Here is a 15,684-nt window from a genome sequence, read left to right as displayed (position 1 = left end):
TTTTGTAACTTTTAGCTATTATGAATTAAGCTGCTTGTTCGTGTGTATATCATGCATGAACATATACTTTTATTCTCCACGGTTAAGAGTACAACTACTGGACCATATGTTAGACACCGAAGTAACTTTGATAGAAACTTCCAACAACTGTGCACAGTTGTTATAACCATTCATACTCCCACTTGTAATGAAGATCTAGGCCGTCTACATATTTGTCTGTATGTAGTATAACCAGCCCCCTTTTAAATTCTCACTTTTGGGGGCTGTGAAAGAAGTTCATTATGATTTGAATTTCTAATTTTCAGGTGGCCTCTGAGCTTCATTAATTTTTCATGTGCTTAGAGGCAATTAGCATATCTTCCTTTTTAAGTTTCTATTCAAGAATTTTGCAAATCTGGAGGAGGAAGGTTTTTGTTTGTTTGGTTGGTTTGGTTTTTTGAAACAGGGTCTCTCTGTGTAGCCCTGGCTGTCCTGGAACTCACTCTGTAGACCAGGTTGGCCTCGAACTCACAGAGATCTGCCTGCCTCTGCCTCCCGAGTGTTGGGACTAAAGACAGGTATCTCCTCCCCCTCGTCTGTGACTTGTAACATTCTGTATGTCAAGTTCAGGCTAACCTCAAGTTAGAGATCCTCTGCTCCCAGCCTGTGAGTGCTGAGACTATCAGCTTGGTTAATACCTTTTATTTTCTTAACTTTAATCTTTAATAGTCACTGTGTTTTCATTCATCTCTAAACAGTGTTTGCTTAATTCCAAATTATGATACTATTCTTCAGCATTTTCTCCTATAAACTTCATAATTTCAGTTTTTATATGTGAGGTTATGATCTCTCGAGTTAATTTTGTCTATCATAGAAGACAAGCTGCAAGGTTTTTTCCCTCCATTTATCCACACTCTTTTTTTCTTTTGGGGGGGGAAATGGGGGACAGGAGTTCAGGACAAGGTGTCTCTGTGTAGCCCTGGCTGGCCTGGAACTCACTTGGTAGCCCAGGCTGGCCTTGAACAAAGATCTGCCTGGCTCTGCCTCCTGAGTGCTGGGATTAAAGGCGTGTGCCACCCAGCACATAGCAACTTTCCTTTAGGTTTCTTGGAATATATGAACTGGGTGTGTGTATATATATATATATATATATATATATATATATATATACACACACACACACACACACACACACATACATATCTCACAAGTAATTTCAGTGGTTTTAGTTTCCGTAGAAATTGAGAATGACAAAGATGCAGATCTAAAGATTAATTTCATGTTTTTTTAAATGACATAATGTTTTTTGTTTGTTTGTTTTTTTTGTTTTTTCAAGGCAGGGTTTCTCTGTGTAGCTTTGCGCCTTTCCTGGAACTCGCTTTGGAGACCAGGCTGGCCTCGAACTCACAGAGATCCGCATGTTTTTTTAAATGACATAATGATTTTTACCTCCACGTCTTGAACAGTCCTTGGTTGAGCCAGGCATAATTTATTAAGCAGCTGAAAAATCAGTTCTTCAATATAATAAAGAGACTCTTCATTAGCTGAGAGGGTGGGATGTACTTGCTCCTGAACCTTGAAAAGAAAAATTCTCAGTTAAGGCACTGGCAAAATAATGTGAAATGAGCAAATTCAATGAGAATTCTACATGTAGTTAATATTTTACTAAAATGGTTATATACCAATATAACTATTTTTAAAGCCAAAATGTAAGGGTAGCTAGAGAGATGGCTGAGCAATGGCGACCACTTGCTACTCTGGCAGAAGACAAGGATTCAGTTCCCAGCACCCACATGGCCACTCAAAACTGTCTGTAACTCCAGACCCAGGAAATCCATATGTCCTCTTCTGACCTCCTTGGGCATGCATGTAGTACACAGGTATACATACAGGCAAAACACCCATACATATAAAATAAAAATATGTTTTAAATTTTTAACTAAAAAAAAAAACTATTTGTTGGTCTGCGTCCCTTTTTTAAAACCCTTTTTAAATTCTGAGAATCTATCAAAGTCCTCGGACCCTCTACTTCCCACTATCTAAAACAACGTTCTGGCTGGGGAGAGAGCCGTCAATAAAGTGCCTGTCCTGCATCTGTGAGAACCTGAGCTCCAGCCCCATAGCCCATGGACAAGCTGGCACGATGGTGCATGCCTGTAATCACAGCACTGGGTGGGTAGGTGGAGCCTGCAGAGCACTGGAGCTGGCCAATCAGTCTAGTCTACTTGGTGAGTTTCTGGCCACAGAGAAACCCTGCCTCAAAAAGCAAGGTGAGGGGTGATGCCTAAGGCTGACCTCTGGCCTCCACACGCACACACATGTACCCAGACACACCCACACCAATACATGCATCCACACAAATATATGCACACATATACTCATGCAATCACCCAAACATCCCCACACAAATGAATACACACGCACACATGCACGTGCACACAAACACACACACAAAATGACAAAGCATACTCCCCTAAAATATTATATATACTTTTAGAGGAATCACAGCTATCTTTAGTCTACCTAAAATCTACTAGAAGACTGTGAAAACTAGGTCCTGAGTCCCAGAAACAGACAGAGCTACTTTTGAAAACTCCTATTAGAGACTGTCTTTACAATGGCATGCATGTGCCCCTTACCGTCGCTACTCAGTTATGCTGAGCTCTTACAGTTTTTTCTAAAGCTAGAACCTGGTAATTTATCCTAGTAATCCAGTGTGACTGTATATAAAAATACAGTACGTGACAGTTATACCTGAATACTGCAAATAGTTGTTGAAAACACTAGGCCCTGCTCTAACTTTTCATGCCACGGTATTAAAGGGATCAGCACTACTGACACGTGTAACAGAAATCTTCAATACCCTCTCCGTTATCTTTGAAAACCGTCTCAGTAACTGAAGAGCCTTTCCACAGAGAAATCAGAATGAGATCATTGGATTATCAAAGTTTAGCATGAAATGTTCCCTTCCACATGGAGTAGCCCGCTCCTGAAAAGCACCACGGCATAAATTAATATATTCCACCCTCTTCTACCCTCTGTGGGATCAGTGCTGAAGCCCGTTCTCTCACTCCTACATTAATGTTTATGTCTTCTTTCTTCTTTGAGCAATAGCTCAGGGAGCTACCAACTAATCTTTCCAAGGACCATCTCCTGACTTTCTTGATCTTCTATTTTACATTTCTTCTATTTCTGTTTTACCTGTAGTCTGCATTTTTTGAGATAGCTACTTAGTCATTGTTTTTCATCTTTTCTATCAAGTACACTGTCTATAAAATCTACTAAGGTTTTTAATACATTTTCATAATAAAAGTAATTCCTAATTTCTAATATTCTTTAGAATCTGACTGAATTTCAGGTACACTCCATGAGATGGAACCCTCTTTGACACTGCTCAGGTATCTAAGAACCTAAGAGTAGATAGGCCAAGGACCTAGGTGAAAACCAAATACTACTGTTCTGCTAAAGGAATGTAGCAATACAATGACTTCCAGTGACACTCTGCTCTACCCATAGATTGGTGCCTTGCTCAGCCATCATCAGAGAACTTCCTCCTACAGCAGATGGGAACAAACACAGAGACCCACACTGGACAGCGTGCGGAGGGTACAATACCTTGGAACACTCAATTCTAAATGGGGTGTCTCCATCAAATCCCTCACCTTAGGGCTCAGGGAACCCTGAAGAAGAGGAAGCAGAACAATTTTAAGAGCCAGAGGGATGGAGGACACCAAGGAAATCAGGCCTTCTACACAGAGCAGGACTGATAAACATGAATTCAGTGTCTGTAGCAGCATGCACAGGCCCTATATGGGTCTGCATCAGATGGGGTCCCAGCACCCAGACGGGAAGTGGACACGTGCCCCCATCCCTAACTCAGAAGCTGACTCTAACTGATAACTGCTCGAACAAGAAAAACGTTAGTTTTTACCAGTGGAGTCTCTGTGGGTATACAGTCACTCTCAAGGGCAGGCCCCATGCACAGCAGTAGATGGCCAACACAAAACAAACTCAGAGGCATTTTTGGAGGGTCACTGTCTCATAAAGCTTTGCCAGACATTTTATTTTTAAAGTTGTAGGTCTTTTGCATATAGATTATGGTATCTAGTTTTGTGTTTTTATGGGATTTCTGCATGGATGAACATGTGTTCTCTGTGTCTATATGTCTTTCTTGTGATTTTTCTTTGGTTCCTTTCCTTTTGTTTGTTTTTATTTTCTCTTATTTATTATTATATTTTAGATTCCTGTTTGTTTTCTAATGAGAGAGAAAAAAAAGTTGTGGGCTTAGATGAGAAGGAAGGATCTAAGAAAAATCCAGAATATAATGTATACTAAAAAAATCTGTTTTCAGGGCTGGAGAGATGGCTCAGAGGTTAAGGGCACTGGTTGCTCTTCCAGAGGACCTGAGTTCAATTCCCAGCAACCACATGGTGGCTCACAACCATCCATACTGAGATCTGGTGCTCTCTCTGGCTATCAGGGATACACGCGGGCAGAATACTGTATACATAAATAAATAAATCTTAAAAAAAATCTATTTTCAATTTAAAAAAAAATTTAATGGAAAAAAAAAGAGAGAGAAAGAGGCCAGACATGGTGGCGCACACCTTTAATCCCAGCACTCTGGGACACAGAGCAGAGACTCTCTGAGTTGGAGGCCAGTCTGGTCTGCATAGTGAGTCCCAGGAAGGCCAGGGCTATGTGGAGGGACCTTGTCTCAAAAAACTAGGGGGTGGGGGAGGAAAAGAAAAGAAGAGAAAGAGAGAAGAGGTAAGGACACTGTCTATTATTTCCACTCCATATTATAGAGGTCCTAGGCAGTGCTTAAAGAAGGAGACAAAAGAAAGTCTAAGAACCTGTAAGGAGGTCTGAGGGGTGGCTCATTGGTTCAGAGACCTGAGTTCAAATCTCTAGCACCACACAGAAAACTCTTACAACCCCAGCAATGTGGGGAGTGCAGACCGGAGGCTCACTGGGGTTGGCTGAACACCAGCCTACCTCTAGGTTCAGTGGAGACCCTGACCTCAGGGAGGAAGATGAAGAATGACTGGGCAGACACCTACTACCCCCTCCAGCCAGCACACACACGCACACACACATACACAGAGAACAAACCAGAAAAACACTTTATTTGCAGATGAGCTGGTTATTTCTTCTGCTGCTATATGCAGATAAACATCTGTGAGTGTCCTGCTGAGAGAGTCAGATGAAGTTATCGTCTAAATGGGTAGACTGCCCTTCCCGTGTGGGCAGCTCCAATCTAATCTATTAAATATGTGAATAAAAGACTGAGTAATAAAAAAATTCGTTTCTCTCTGGCAATAAGGAATCCTTTTCTCTTTTCCTCACTAGGTCTGAGCTGAGCTATTGCTCACATGGAAACAGACAGCACTGGCTCTCCTGGTTCTTAGGCTGCAACCGTACTCTGACTTTCCTGGGTCTCCAACTAAGTAAAAGCACGCCTCAGACCTCGCAGCTTCTCTAACTGCATAAGTCAATTTCTTCATAGTAAATCTCTTTTAAAATGTGTATATAGGCACGTGTGTGACTAATTTGGTTTCTCTAAGACTCCAGACTAATACTATGCTCATGCAGGACAAAACTACTTTACAAATAAATTATTTGAATTCATAAAAAACAACTTTCAACTCTATGTACCATCAACAAAGCTGTTAATAAAAACTGCAAATAATAGCACTTATAATTTTTAAAATAAGGTGCCTTGAACTAAATCTTACCAAAAACATGACTCCTATTCAGAAAACTAAACTGAGAGAAATTAAAAGATGAAACAAATTAATGATAACATTGTGTTGTGAATTATCAGACATAAGTATACCGATTCTTCCCAAACTAACCTATAAAGTTAATAAAATCTCAATCAAAAGAACTTGTAATTCAATTGATAAGATGACTTTCAAAATGTAGACAGAAAATTTTAAAAAAGAACCTAAGGAAATCTATCTACCATTTGCTATTTATTCTTTTACTCTGTGTGTACTGATCATACTGCTGTGTGCTTAATAAACTCATTCTTCAAAACAAAAACAGTTATCATAGATCAATATTAATGAGACACTAGATTAAAAGAATGCTTATGATAAGGTTCAAGATCAGACAAAATTGATGGCATAGTGTCACATGCCTGTAATCCCAGCACTCAGTCAGCAGAAGCAGGTGGACATCTGTGAGTTTGAGGCCAGTTTGGTCTACATAGGGAATTCCGTATGTACTATGTATACAGGACTACATAGTGAGACCCTGTTTCAATGAATAAACATGTTACATTAAATAGTAAAATGACAGAATTAAACCACTGCTTAGAAACACATGGGAAAAGGGAAAGACTAATGAAGGGCAGTATCTTCTGGAGTGTTTTATTAAGAAAAATGATGGCAATGGCTGCTACCTGAATGACAGGTAAATATTTATGTTCTCTAATTTGTGTATTTATCCTTTATATGTTTTCCAACATATAAATATCAAATATCACCAACAAATGTTTCAAGAGCTAAGAGAATCAATCATCTGGCAAGATGAGATCATTTAACTGAGATGAGATAATCAAGGAGATAAATTACCACTAAAATAATTTTAAATAATATCCCTAGAATCCAATTCAATGGATAAAATTAAAATGATAGAATACTGGAGACAGAGAATAGCTTACAAGATTGAGAAGGAGTGGACTACATACATGAAACAAGCATTAACCACTTCCAGACAGTAAGACCACAAGTGTAACATGAATTTCTAAAAGGTCTTATTAAATAAAAAAAAAACAACAACTCAGGGGCCAGGTATTGAGGTGAATTCTGAAAGATCAGAGAAACAGAAAAAGCCACAGCTAACCTCACCTCACCAATTCCTCAGCCAATCCAATGGATCTCAGCTGAACTGCTACTGAAAGCCTAAAAGCGTAAAAGCCTCTAGTTCCTGGTCCTCATGCCTTATATACCTTTCTGCTTCCTTCCATCACTTCCTGGGATTAAAGGTGTGTGTCACCATGCCTGGCTGTTTCCAGTGTGGCCTTGAACTCACAGAGATCCAGATGGCTCTCTGCCTCCAAAATGCTAGGATTAAAGGCGTGTGCTACCACTGCTTAACCTCTATGTTTAATATAGTGGCTGTTCTGTTCTCTGACCCCCAGATAAGTTTATTGGGGTGTACATTAAAATAAAAAAGTTTAAAATAAAAAAGTTACAACTAATAAGAAAAAGTATACACAATAAGTATATACAATACAGAAGCTCACAGCAATGTTTTCCTATCTACCCAACAAATTATCAATCAACTATGATGGTAAATAAAGGCATTCCTAGACATAACGAAGATGGATATATACCATATGTATCACTTCTCATTAAGACTCTGTGAAATATACAACACTGAAACAAAACTATAAATCAAGAATGAGAAAAGATGGGCTACAGGAAAATGAAAAAAAAATCAATATAGAAGAAAGGCTAAAGGGATGCCCAGGATTAAATGAAAGGAAAGTATGTGACAAGAGCCACATACTGGACATCAGAGTCACCAGTGCAGACCAAAACATGGTCAGAAAACCCTGCAAAGAACTGTCTCAACAGATGAAGTCAAGAGCATACTCAATGGAACTAAAAATTCTGGAAGAGTATTGAGACAGCCGGCAGAAATCTGAGCTTGAGACTAGTTCACAGAAAACTATACAAACAAGAAAACAAGATAATTACTAGTGCCACTAGGTAATTATTAGTACCACTAAAAGCAAAAAGAACAAGTGCTTTAATATAAATAGCATGATGAGTCATAATAACATAAAATGAATATTAACCCAATCAAAATAAATATACAACCATGTAGAAGGGAGGCAGGAAAGTACGCATGGCAGGAAGGGGGAAAGTATTTCCTCTTACACTCTGTACTTCCTTCACCTGATAAGAGAAAACCCTGTAACAGTTACACTGTACACATCCACTATCTTCTTGGTATAAAAACCTTTTTTTCCATTTGTTTATGTATGTATGTGCATGTGTGCAGACATGCACATGCCATGGCACATGTGAAGGCCAGAGGACAACCTGAGGAAGTCAAGTCGTCTTCTTCCACCACATGGGTTCGGGTTTTGCACTCAGACACCAGGCTTGGCACCACATGCCATCTCACTGACCATAAAAATCCTATTTCTACGAAAACATTCACGTGGCTAGTGCAGTAGACATCGTAAGGCTTCTCCTTAAGAGGCAAAGAGCCTACTCAGTGAAATACTGTAATGAAAACTAAGATAAGTCTAACTGAAGTAGTTTTTTTTTCTGTGACTATGATTTTGGTAAATACCCTGCAAAGCAACATTAGCACTAAGCATTGGGTTTCTTCATTTCAGATAAGAAAACAGTCCAAGGCTGTACGACCCTGAAGGCACTCAATCTCCTCAAAGAGAAGTCATAAAAATAAGCATGCTATGTTAAAATCGTCCTGAAATACTCTCAGAGTACATCAAGATGACAAGGGGCGATGACCTATGTTCATACTTCCTAGGATTTACTTACTACCTTAAACACCTAAGAGACAACAAACAAAAATTACCACATCGGGACAAACAAACATCAATTTTTTCAGAAAGAACAGTTAAAGTAATTTTCAGTTCTTAACAGGAGAATATCAAGTCAAACATGTATTCCAGTTATACCATATTTTCAATGCCAGAAGATACTTCCTTATACATACACTGTCAGTAAAACAATCATAACATACATGCAGAAACACACAGAAGCATTTAAAAACTATTTCTAATATTATATTTAACAAAATACAGAAATATTTTTACTAATTATGTTTTCCAGGTTTCCATATTCACAATCAAACAAAAAAACTCTTGTTAGTGCATCTGTTCCTTCTACTAACATTTGCATTTCAAGAAAAAGTAGTCAATAAGCCTGGCTTTCTGATTGACAGCTACTTCAAATTCTTCATTAAAAACTTCTACAGTAGTACAAACGGCTCTAGTGTCATTTAAATCCTGCGTGTGGACCAGGAGGGGGCCTGGTGGCTTTTCTTCTGGAAGTTTTGTAGTTCTAGGGCTTACAATTTAGGTTTATGATCTCTTTGAATTAATTTTATAAATGACATGATAATTCTATTGATGGTGCATGTATTGCATGTGGACAGCTGGTCATCTCACCATTACTGACGGGTGGTGTGTTCTTTGCTAAAGGTCTTGACTACTTTATAAAAACGACTTGTGCATACACATGTATGCCCTTATTCTGGGTTGTCTGTTCTGTTCCACTGGTTTCATTGATTATCTTTAGATCAGTGCCACTCAGCTTAGATGGCTGTTTATAGACACTCTTGAAAGGAGGCCAGGCATGGTGGTGCATGCCTGTAATCCCAGCACTCTGGAGGCTGAGGCAGGGGGAGAGCTATTTTCAAGCCACCTGTTACTTAATGGAACTCTTGGTTTTGTTTTTGATAGACAGCTATCTGATAATGCTTGTTCTCCTAGATTTCTTTTATGTCGAAGTTGTTTACATTATTTGAGGGCCTCTCTTCATGTAAGAATTTTGGTACATGTGAGGCAAAGGCAGGTTGATCTCTGTGAGTTCAAGGTCAGCCTAATCTACATAGTGAGTTCTGAGCTACACAGTGAGACCCTTAAAAAAAAATCCTGGAAGTTGCTGGTGTTAGGGCCTGTAATCTCAACATCCAGAAGGAAGGCAAGAAGGTTAGGGCTCAAGGACAGCCCCAGAGCAAGTTCCAGGCCAGCCTTGTCTACATGAGACCTTGTCTTAATAAGAAAGAAAAATAAAACAAAATCTTATAAGTGTTCTCATTATGAACGGCTGAAAATACAACTTGGAGGAAAAAACAAAACCTTCAGGCTGGTGAGATGGTTCAGTGGGTCAGAGCGCCCACGTCAGCCTGACTGCCTGGTTCCATCCAGGGCAAGGAAAGAGCCAATTCCTGGAGGTTGTCCTCAGACCTCCCCCGCACATACAGCAGCTCGACACCTCCCTGCCCTGGCCTAAATGAATAGACGTAATTTTAAGATTTTTTTAAGTAAAAAATCCATTTCAAAGATCATTAAAACTTTAATAAAATATTGCTGATACACAGCAAAGACCAAGGACTCAAAAATATGGCTTAGTCATAAAGTGTTTGCTGTGCAGGTGTGACGGCCTAAATTTGGATTCCCACATCCGTGTGAAACACTGTAGGCAACAGCAAGTGCCTGCAGTGTCAGTGCTGGGGAAGCAGAGTGGAGGGTTCCTGGAGTTTGTGGCCAGTCAGCTGACCAGAACCGAGGGACTGAAGTGGCTACTTGAGTCTAAACAGATCTTAGGGCAGCCAGCTCTAGTCCAGCTCTCCTGGAGAAGACATCCCGTGAGGTGAAGCTGAGCCTTTACCGGCGTTACCTGGTGGATTTGCTTCCTGCCTTTCCTCTGCATTTTCTGGTTCTTCAGCACGGCCTCCCATGCCTCAGCCTACACAGGGCAGAGCCAAATCGAAAGCTGTGTCTGGTATTCAGCTCTGAGTTTCCTCTTCTGGGTACTCACCACCCGGACCACCACCTTCCAGACCTACTGTCTCACAGGGATGCCCTTGGAACTGCCTCTCCACCGGGATCCCCTTCAGCATTCCCTGACTTCTTCACAGACTGGTAGCCTCTCTTCCAGAATGGCCTCCTCCACTCTAAAATTACTCTCAAATCTCAAAGACTGTCCCCCATCTCCCATCTTCTCCAATAAAGGACACTAACTTTAAAAATAAATAAGGTAGAAACTGGCTATACTGGCACACACCTTTAATCCCAGCACTCAGGAGGCAGAAGCAGGTGGATCTCTGTGAGTTCAAGGACAGCCTGGTCTACAGAGTGATATCCAGGTCTATATAGTGAGACCCTGTCTTGAAAAAAACAATAACAAACAAACAAATATGAGCATGAACACCTGCATACACACATTGACACACACATGCACACATACATATACATATATACCACACAAACACATACATGCACACACATACAAGAAAGAAAGAAATTAATGATCTAGCGATTCAGATTTTATTTTTGCATCAAAATACTCAGCAATATAAGATACCAATTTCTTTTTAAAAAAAAATTTTTTTTTTTTTGGTGTTTTGCCTGCATGTATTTCTGTGTGAGAGTGTCGGATTCCCTGGAACTGGAGTTACAGACAGTTGTAAGCTGCCATGTGGGTGCTGGGAATTGAACGGGGTCCTCTGGAAGAGCAGCCAGTGCTCTTAACTGCTGAGCCATCTCTCCAGCCCCAAGATACCAATTTCTTTCAAATGATCTATACACTGAACAAAATTCCATGTAAAAATCTCAGCAGGCTTTTTAACAGAAATTGATACATGGATTTTAAAATTCTTACATGAAGAGAGGCCCTCAAATAATGTAAACAACTTCGACATAAAAGAAATCTAGGAGAACAAGCATTATCAGATAGCTGTCTATCAAAAACAAAACCAAGAGTTCCATTAAGTAACAGGTGGCTTGAAAATAGCTCTCCCCCTGCCTCAGCCTCCAGAGTGCTGGGATTACAGGCATGCACCACCATGCCTGGCCTCCTTTCAAGAGTGTCTATAAACAGCCATCTAAGCTGAGTGGCACTGATCTAAAGATAATCAATGAAACCAGTGGAACAGAACAGACAACCCAGAATAAGGGCATACATGTGTATGCACAAGTCGTTTTTATAAAGTAGTCAAGACCTTTAGCAAAGAACACACCACCCGTCAGTAATGGTGAGATGACCAGCTGTCCACATGCAATACATGCACCATCAATAGAATTATCATGTCATTTATAAAATTAATTCAAATAGATCATAAACCTAAATTGTAAGCTCTAAAATTACAAAACTTCCAGAAGAAAAAAAACAGAAGCCAGGTATGGTAGTACATACCAGTAATTGTAGCATTTAGGAGGCTGAGGCAGGAGACTCACAAATTTGAGGCTGCATAACAAATTCCAGGTGTGCCTAGACTGCACAGTAAAATTGCTTCATAAAACCAAAACCAAAAAAAAAAAAGAAGAAAGAAAAAAACCCCACAAAACAGAGAACATTTTTTTAGTCTGAATTTGGCAATGATTTCTTAGGTATGACATATAGAGGTACAGTCTTAAAAAAGAATAGACAATGCTTCATGAAATTCTGGATTTTTCTACACCAGTGTGGACTCAAAAGGAAAAAAAAGTTGGTGTTAAGAGAATGCAAATATCTAAAGACTGGAAGAAAGTCTCTGCAGTCTACATATCTGATAAAGAACTTGTATCCAAACACAGGGTTCTCAAAATTCACTAAGAGAAACAAAGTGGGTATAATATGAGCAAATGCTAGATAAAGTCTCAGAGCCAGCAAATCACAGGAAAGATACACGACGTCACTAATCATAGGGACATGCAAACCAAAGCCACAAGAGACCAGTGCAGAGCCATTTAGGGGCAAAGTTAAGTTATTAAGGCCACTGGAAGGTAAAACTCTGGAAAACAATCTCATCACTTACTTTCTTCTTTCTGGAACTGAACCCAGGGCTTCATGCATGCTCGGCAAGCACTCTACCACTAGCTATCCCCAGAAGCCCTTTCTGTACATTCTGTTTTGAGATAGTGTCTCATTAAGTTACCCAGCCTAGCTTGGACCCCAGGCAAGCCTCAAATTTATGATCTTCCTGCCTCAGCCTCCTGAAGAGCTGGGATTACAGCCCTGTGCCACCACACATGACTTGACAGTTTCTTGGAAGCTGTCAAGAGTACTATATTTGGTATTATCCAAGACTTGTACACAAAATGATTATAGTAATTTTGTTTGTAATAGCCAAGACCTTAAAATCTAAATTACGACAGGTAAATAAATCAAACTATAGTACATCTGCATACTGAAATGGTGCTGAACAGTAAGAAACTATTGACATTTCAGCATGAATAACTCTCAAAATAATTGCACCAAGTAAAGGAAGTAAAACAAGTTTCTGCTATAAGACTCCATTAGCATAAACCTCTAGAAAATGAACTCTCCAGTGAGGGCTGGTCAGTGACTGTTGGGGGATGGGCAGTGGAAAGGGAAGGGAGGGAGTACAGCCAGGAGGGAACTTTGGAGCTGAAAGATATAGTCTTTATTTTTCCTAGATGAGGCCTCACCTCACTTCTAGCCCAGACTAGTCTAGAACACGCTTTGTAGCCCATGCTACCCTTGAGCTCCCGAGTGAGTCTCCTGCGTTAGAAGCCTAAGAGCCAGGACTACAGGTCTGTGCTGCCAATCCCAACTCTTGTTCACTCTACTGTGGCTTCACCGATGTGTATTTCTTAAGAACTTACTAAACTATACCCTTTAAATATATGCAGTTTTTATACATTAATTATGTCATCGACATAGCTATAAAGAATGTAATATTTAAGGGAACACTCTCCTGACGGGGGTAGACAGTCAAGGACTGTGTACTGTAAACTCAGGAGGCCTCTGATGTTTTTGGTTTGCTTCTATGCCCCACCCTTTTCTCCTAACATACAGGGAAACTCACGGCATGTCATTAAAGTCAGTCCTTTTCATAAAGAACTCTAAACATATGGTAAAGAGATTTAGGGCATTCATGACCCCACTGAAATTATCTGGAGACTGGTGAATTAAGAATGTGATATAGCCGGGCGGTGGTGGCGCACGCCTTTAATCCCAGCACTCGGGAGGCAGAGCCAGGCGGATCTCTGTGAGTTCGAGGCCAGCCTGGGCTACCAAGTGAGTTCCAGGAAAAGGCGCAAAGCTACACAGAGAAACCCTGTCTCGAAAAACCAAAAAAAAAAAAAGAATGTGATATAAAATTTGGTTTTATTGCATTATACATAATGTAATGTGGGGGGAGGGATAGAGAGAGGGGAATAGGGAGAGAGAGGGAGGAGAGGGAAAGAAGGAAAACTGCCCCCAACAGCATCCACAAAGGGATTTCCTACTCACGTTCTGTTTCCACTGTCTGTCAACAGTCACTTCTCAAAGTCAGTCTCTTAGTTAGGGGCTTCTTTACACCCCCTAAGTACACTGGTTTGTTTAAAATGTAGGTAAGTATAGACCGGGAATCTGATTCTGTTTAGTTTCATAATAGAGGGCTTACCATAAAATAATCAAATATGTAAGAAAGACTATTAATTGAATCTAAAATTTTTGTTATTAAAAATGTCCTAAATAGAACCACATACTATAAAAATTGTAAGCACCTTTCCATAAAGGCAGCCATTAGTCTATAAAGCCAAGAAAGCACAGGGTAGCAGAGACCATGAATTAAGTGTTCTTCTGAAGAACATAAAATGTTTAGTCACTTATAGTTCACTGATGTTGGCATGGCTAGGAAAAATAAGCATAAAACTTAAATCAAAACTATAGGTATTTCAGAAAAAAGACAAAAATAAAAGCTCTTTCCTCTTTAAAACTTCTGTATCTTTTATGTATTAATTTCATAATCTCACTAGTAAATAAACTACAGCAAACACTAAAGATCTAACAAAAAATTTTAAATAGTGCTAGGTTGGGAAAATGGCTCCGTGGATAAGAACACTTGCTGTTCAATAATGTAGCCCTGAGTTCTAGTCCCCAGAACTCAGGTAAAAAGCCAGGCCTGGCTGCACATACCTATGACCCTGAGTGTGTGGGAAGAAGGCGGCTCACCGGGCTTGCTGACTGACAGCATAACTTCAGGTTCAGGAAAGACCCTGTGTCTCAAAGGAATAAGGTGAGCCTGACTGAGAGTGGTACTGAACATCTCTCATCTCTGCACAACACACACACACACGCGCGCGCGCGCGCGCGTGCTTTTTTTCTCCCTGTGAAACTAGAAAAGACCACAATTATTAGATTTGTTTCATTTAATCAAAGTAAACACCCAATACCCACACCCATCACACACTACCTAAACTACCATTTGAACTCTTTCTTAAATAAGACTTCTCAAACAAGGAACAAGCACACAAGAAATAAATACGGCAGTTGTGCTAGCCCTTCTCAAAGGCCCTCTCTCATGTATGGTATGTTGCTCCAAGTGCAATACTTGCACATGTACTTACATTCTGTACCATTAAACAGACACAATTCTAACTGTTTTAAGTACTTCCTCCCTTCCACTCACTTGACGGCTGTAAAATTACATCCTCCTGAGATGACAGGCCTTGGAAAACAAAGAAATATCTTTAAGAAATACTTCAGGCAATATTATCTTACTTCATCCAGGAAAAAATATTCAATGCCAGTTTTCACACATTATCTAACTTTCTGTCTTATAGTTTACACTCAGAAGTGAGGTGGATGACATATGACAAGTATTAATGCATTCATCTGAACTAAAATACTAAGTCAGCCTTTGACAAAAGATAATATGGTAAAGCTGGCTGATTTGACAATTACCACTGGCCTAATTAGGTTATAAAGAATATTTTCCATAAAATGAATGAGTATGGTTAAGCAGAATTCTAAGATGATCCCAAAGCCTCTCTCCTCTGGTATTCATGCCCTGTATGGTCTCTTACCTTTGAGTGCAACAGGCCCTGCTAATACAATGGGACAGCATTTCTGTAAGCAGAGAGATGGCTCAGTTCCCAGAACCCTGCCCGGGCAGTTCTCAACCATCTGTAGCTCCAGCTCCAGAGACTCAATGTCCTCTTTCAACCTCCGCCGTCTCCTGCCCTCATATGACATACATTCACACATGCATACACAG

The 15,684-nt window shown here is 40.0% G+C and overlaps 1 protein-coding gene across 5 annotated transcripts in view; it reads right to left on the bottom strand.

Annotated features, from left to right (window-relative positions):
- Sos2 (SOS Ras/Rho guanine nucleotide exchange factor 2) overlaps window positions 1–15,684 on the bottom strand; it is a 98,747-nt gene that overhangs the window by 66,449 nt on the left and 16,614 nt on the right. For 4 of the 5 annotated variants that reach the window (XM_052739676.1, XM_052739677.1, XM_052739674.1 and 1 more), the window contains exon 2: window positions 1,429–1,554. In XM_052739676.1, the coding sequence (XP_052595636.1) occupies window positions 1,429–1,554 (126 nt within the window). Of the gene's footprint in view, window positions 1–1,428; window positions 1,555–3,594; window positions 3,657–15,684 lie in introns of those variants that run through there. The other variant, XM_052739678.1, reaches the window with a different exon arrangement.

The sequence above is a fragment of the Peromyscus californicus genome, unplaced genomic scaffold (assembly GCF_007827085.1).
Source record: "Peromyscus californicus insignis strain IS unplaced genomic scaffold, ASM782708v3 Scaffold_15__1_contigs__length_86483966, whole genome shotgun sequence".
Taxonomy (NCBI): domain Eukaryota; kingdom Metazoa; phylum Chordata; class Mammalia; order Rodentia; family Cricetidae; genus Peromyscus; species Peromyscus californicus.
This window is presented reverse-complemented; position numbering and strand designations above follow the sequence as displayed.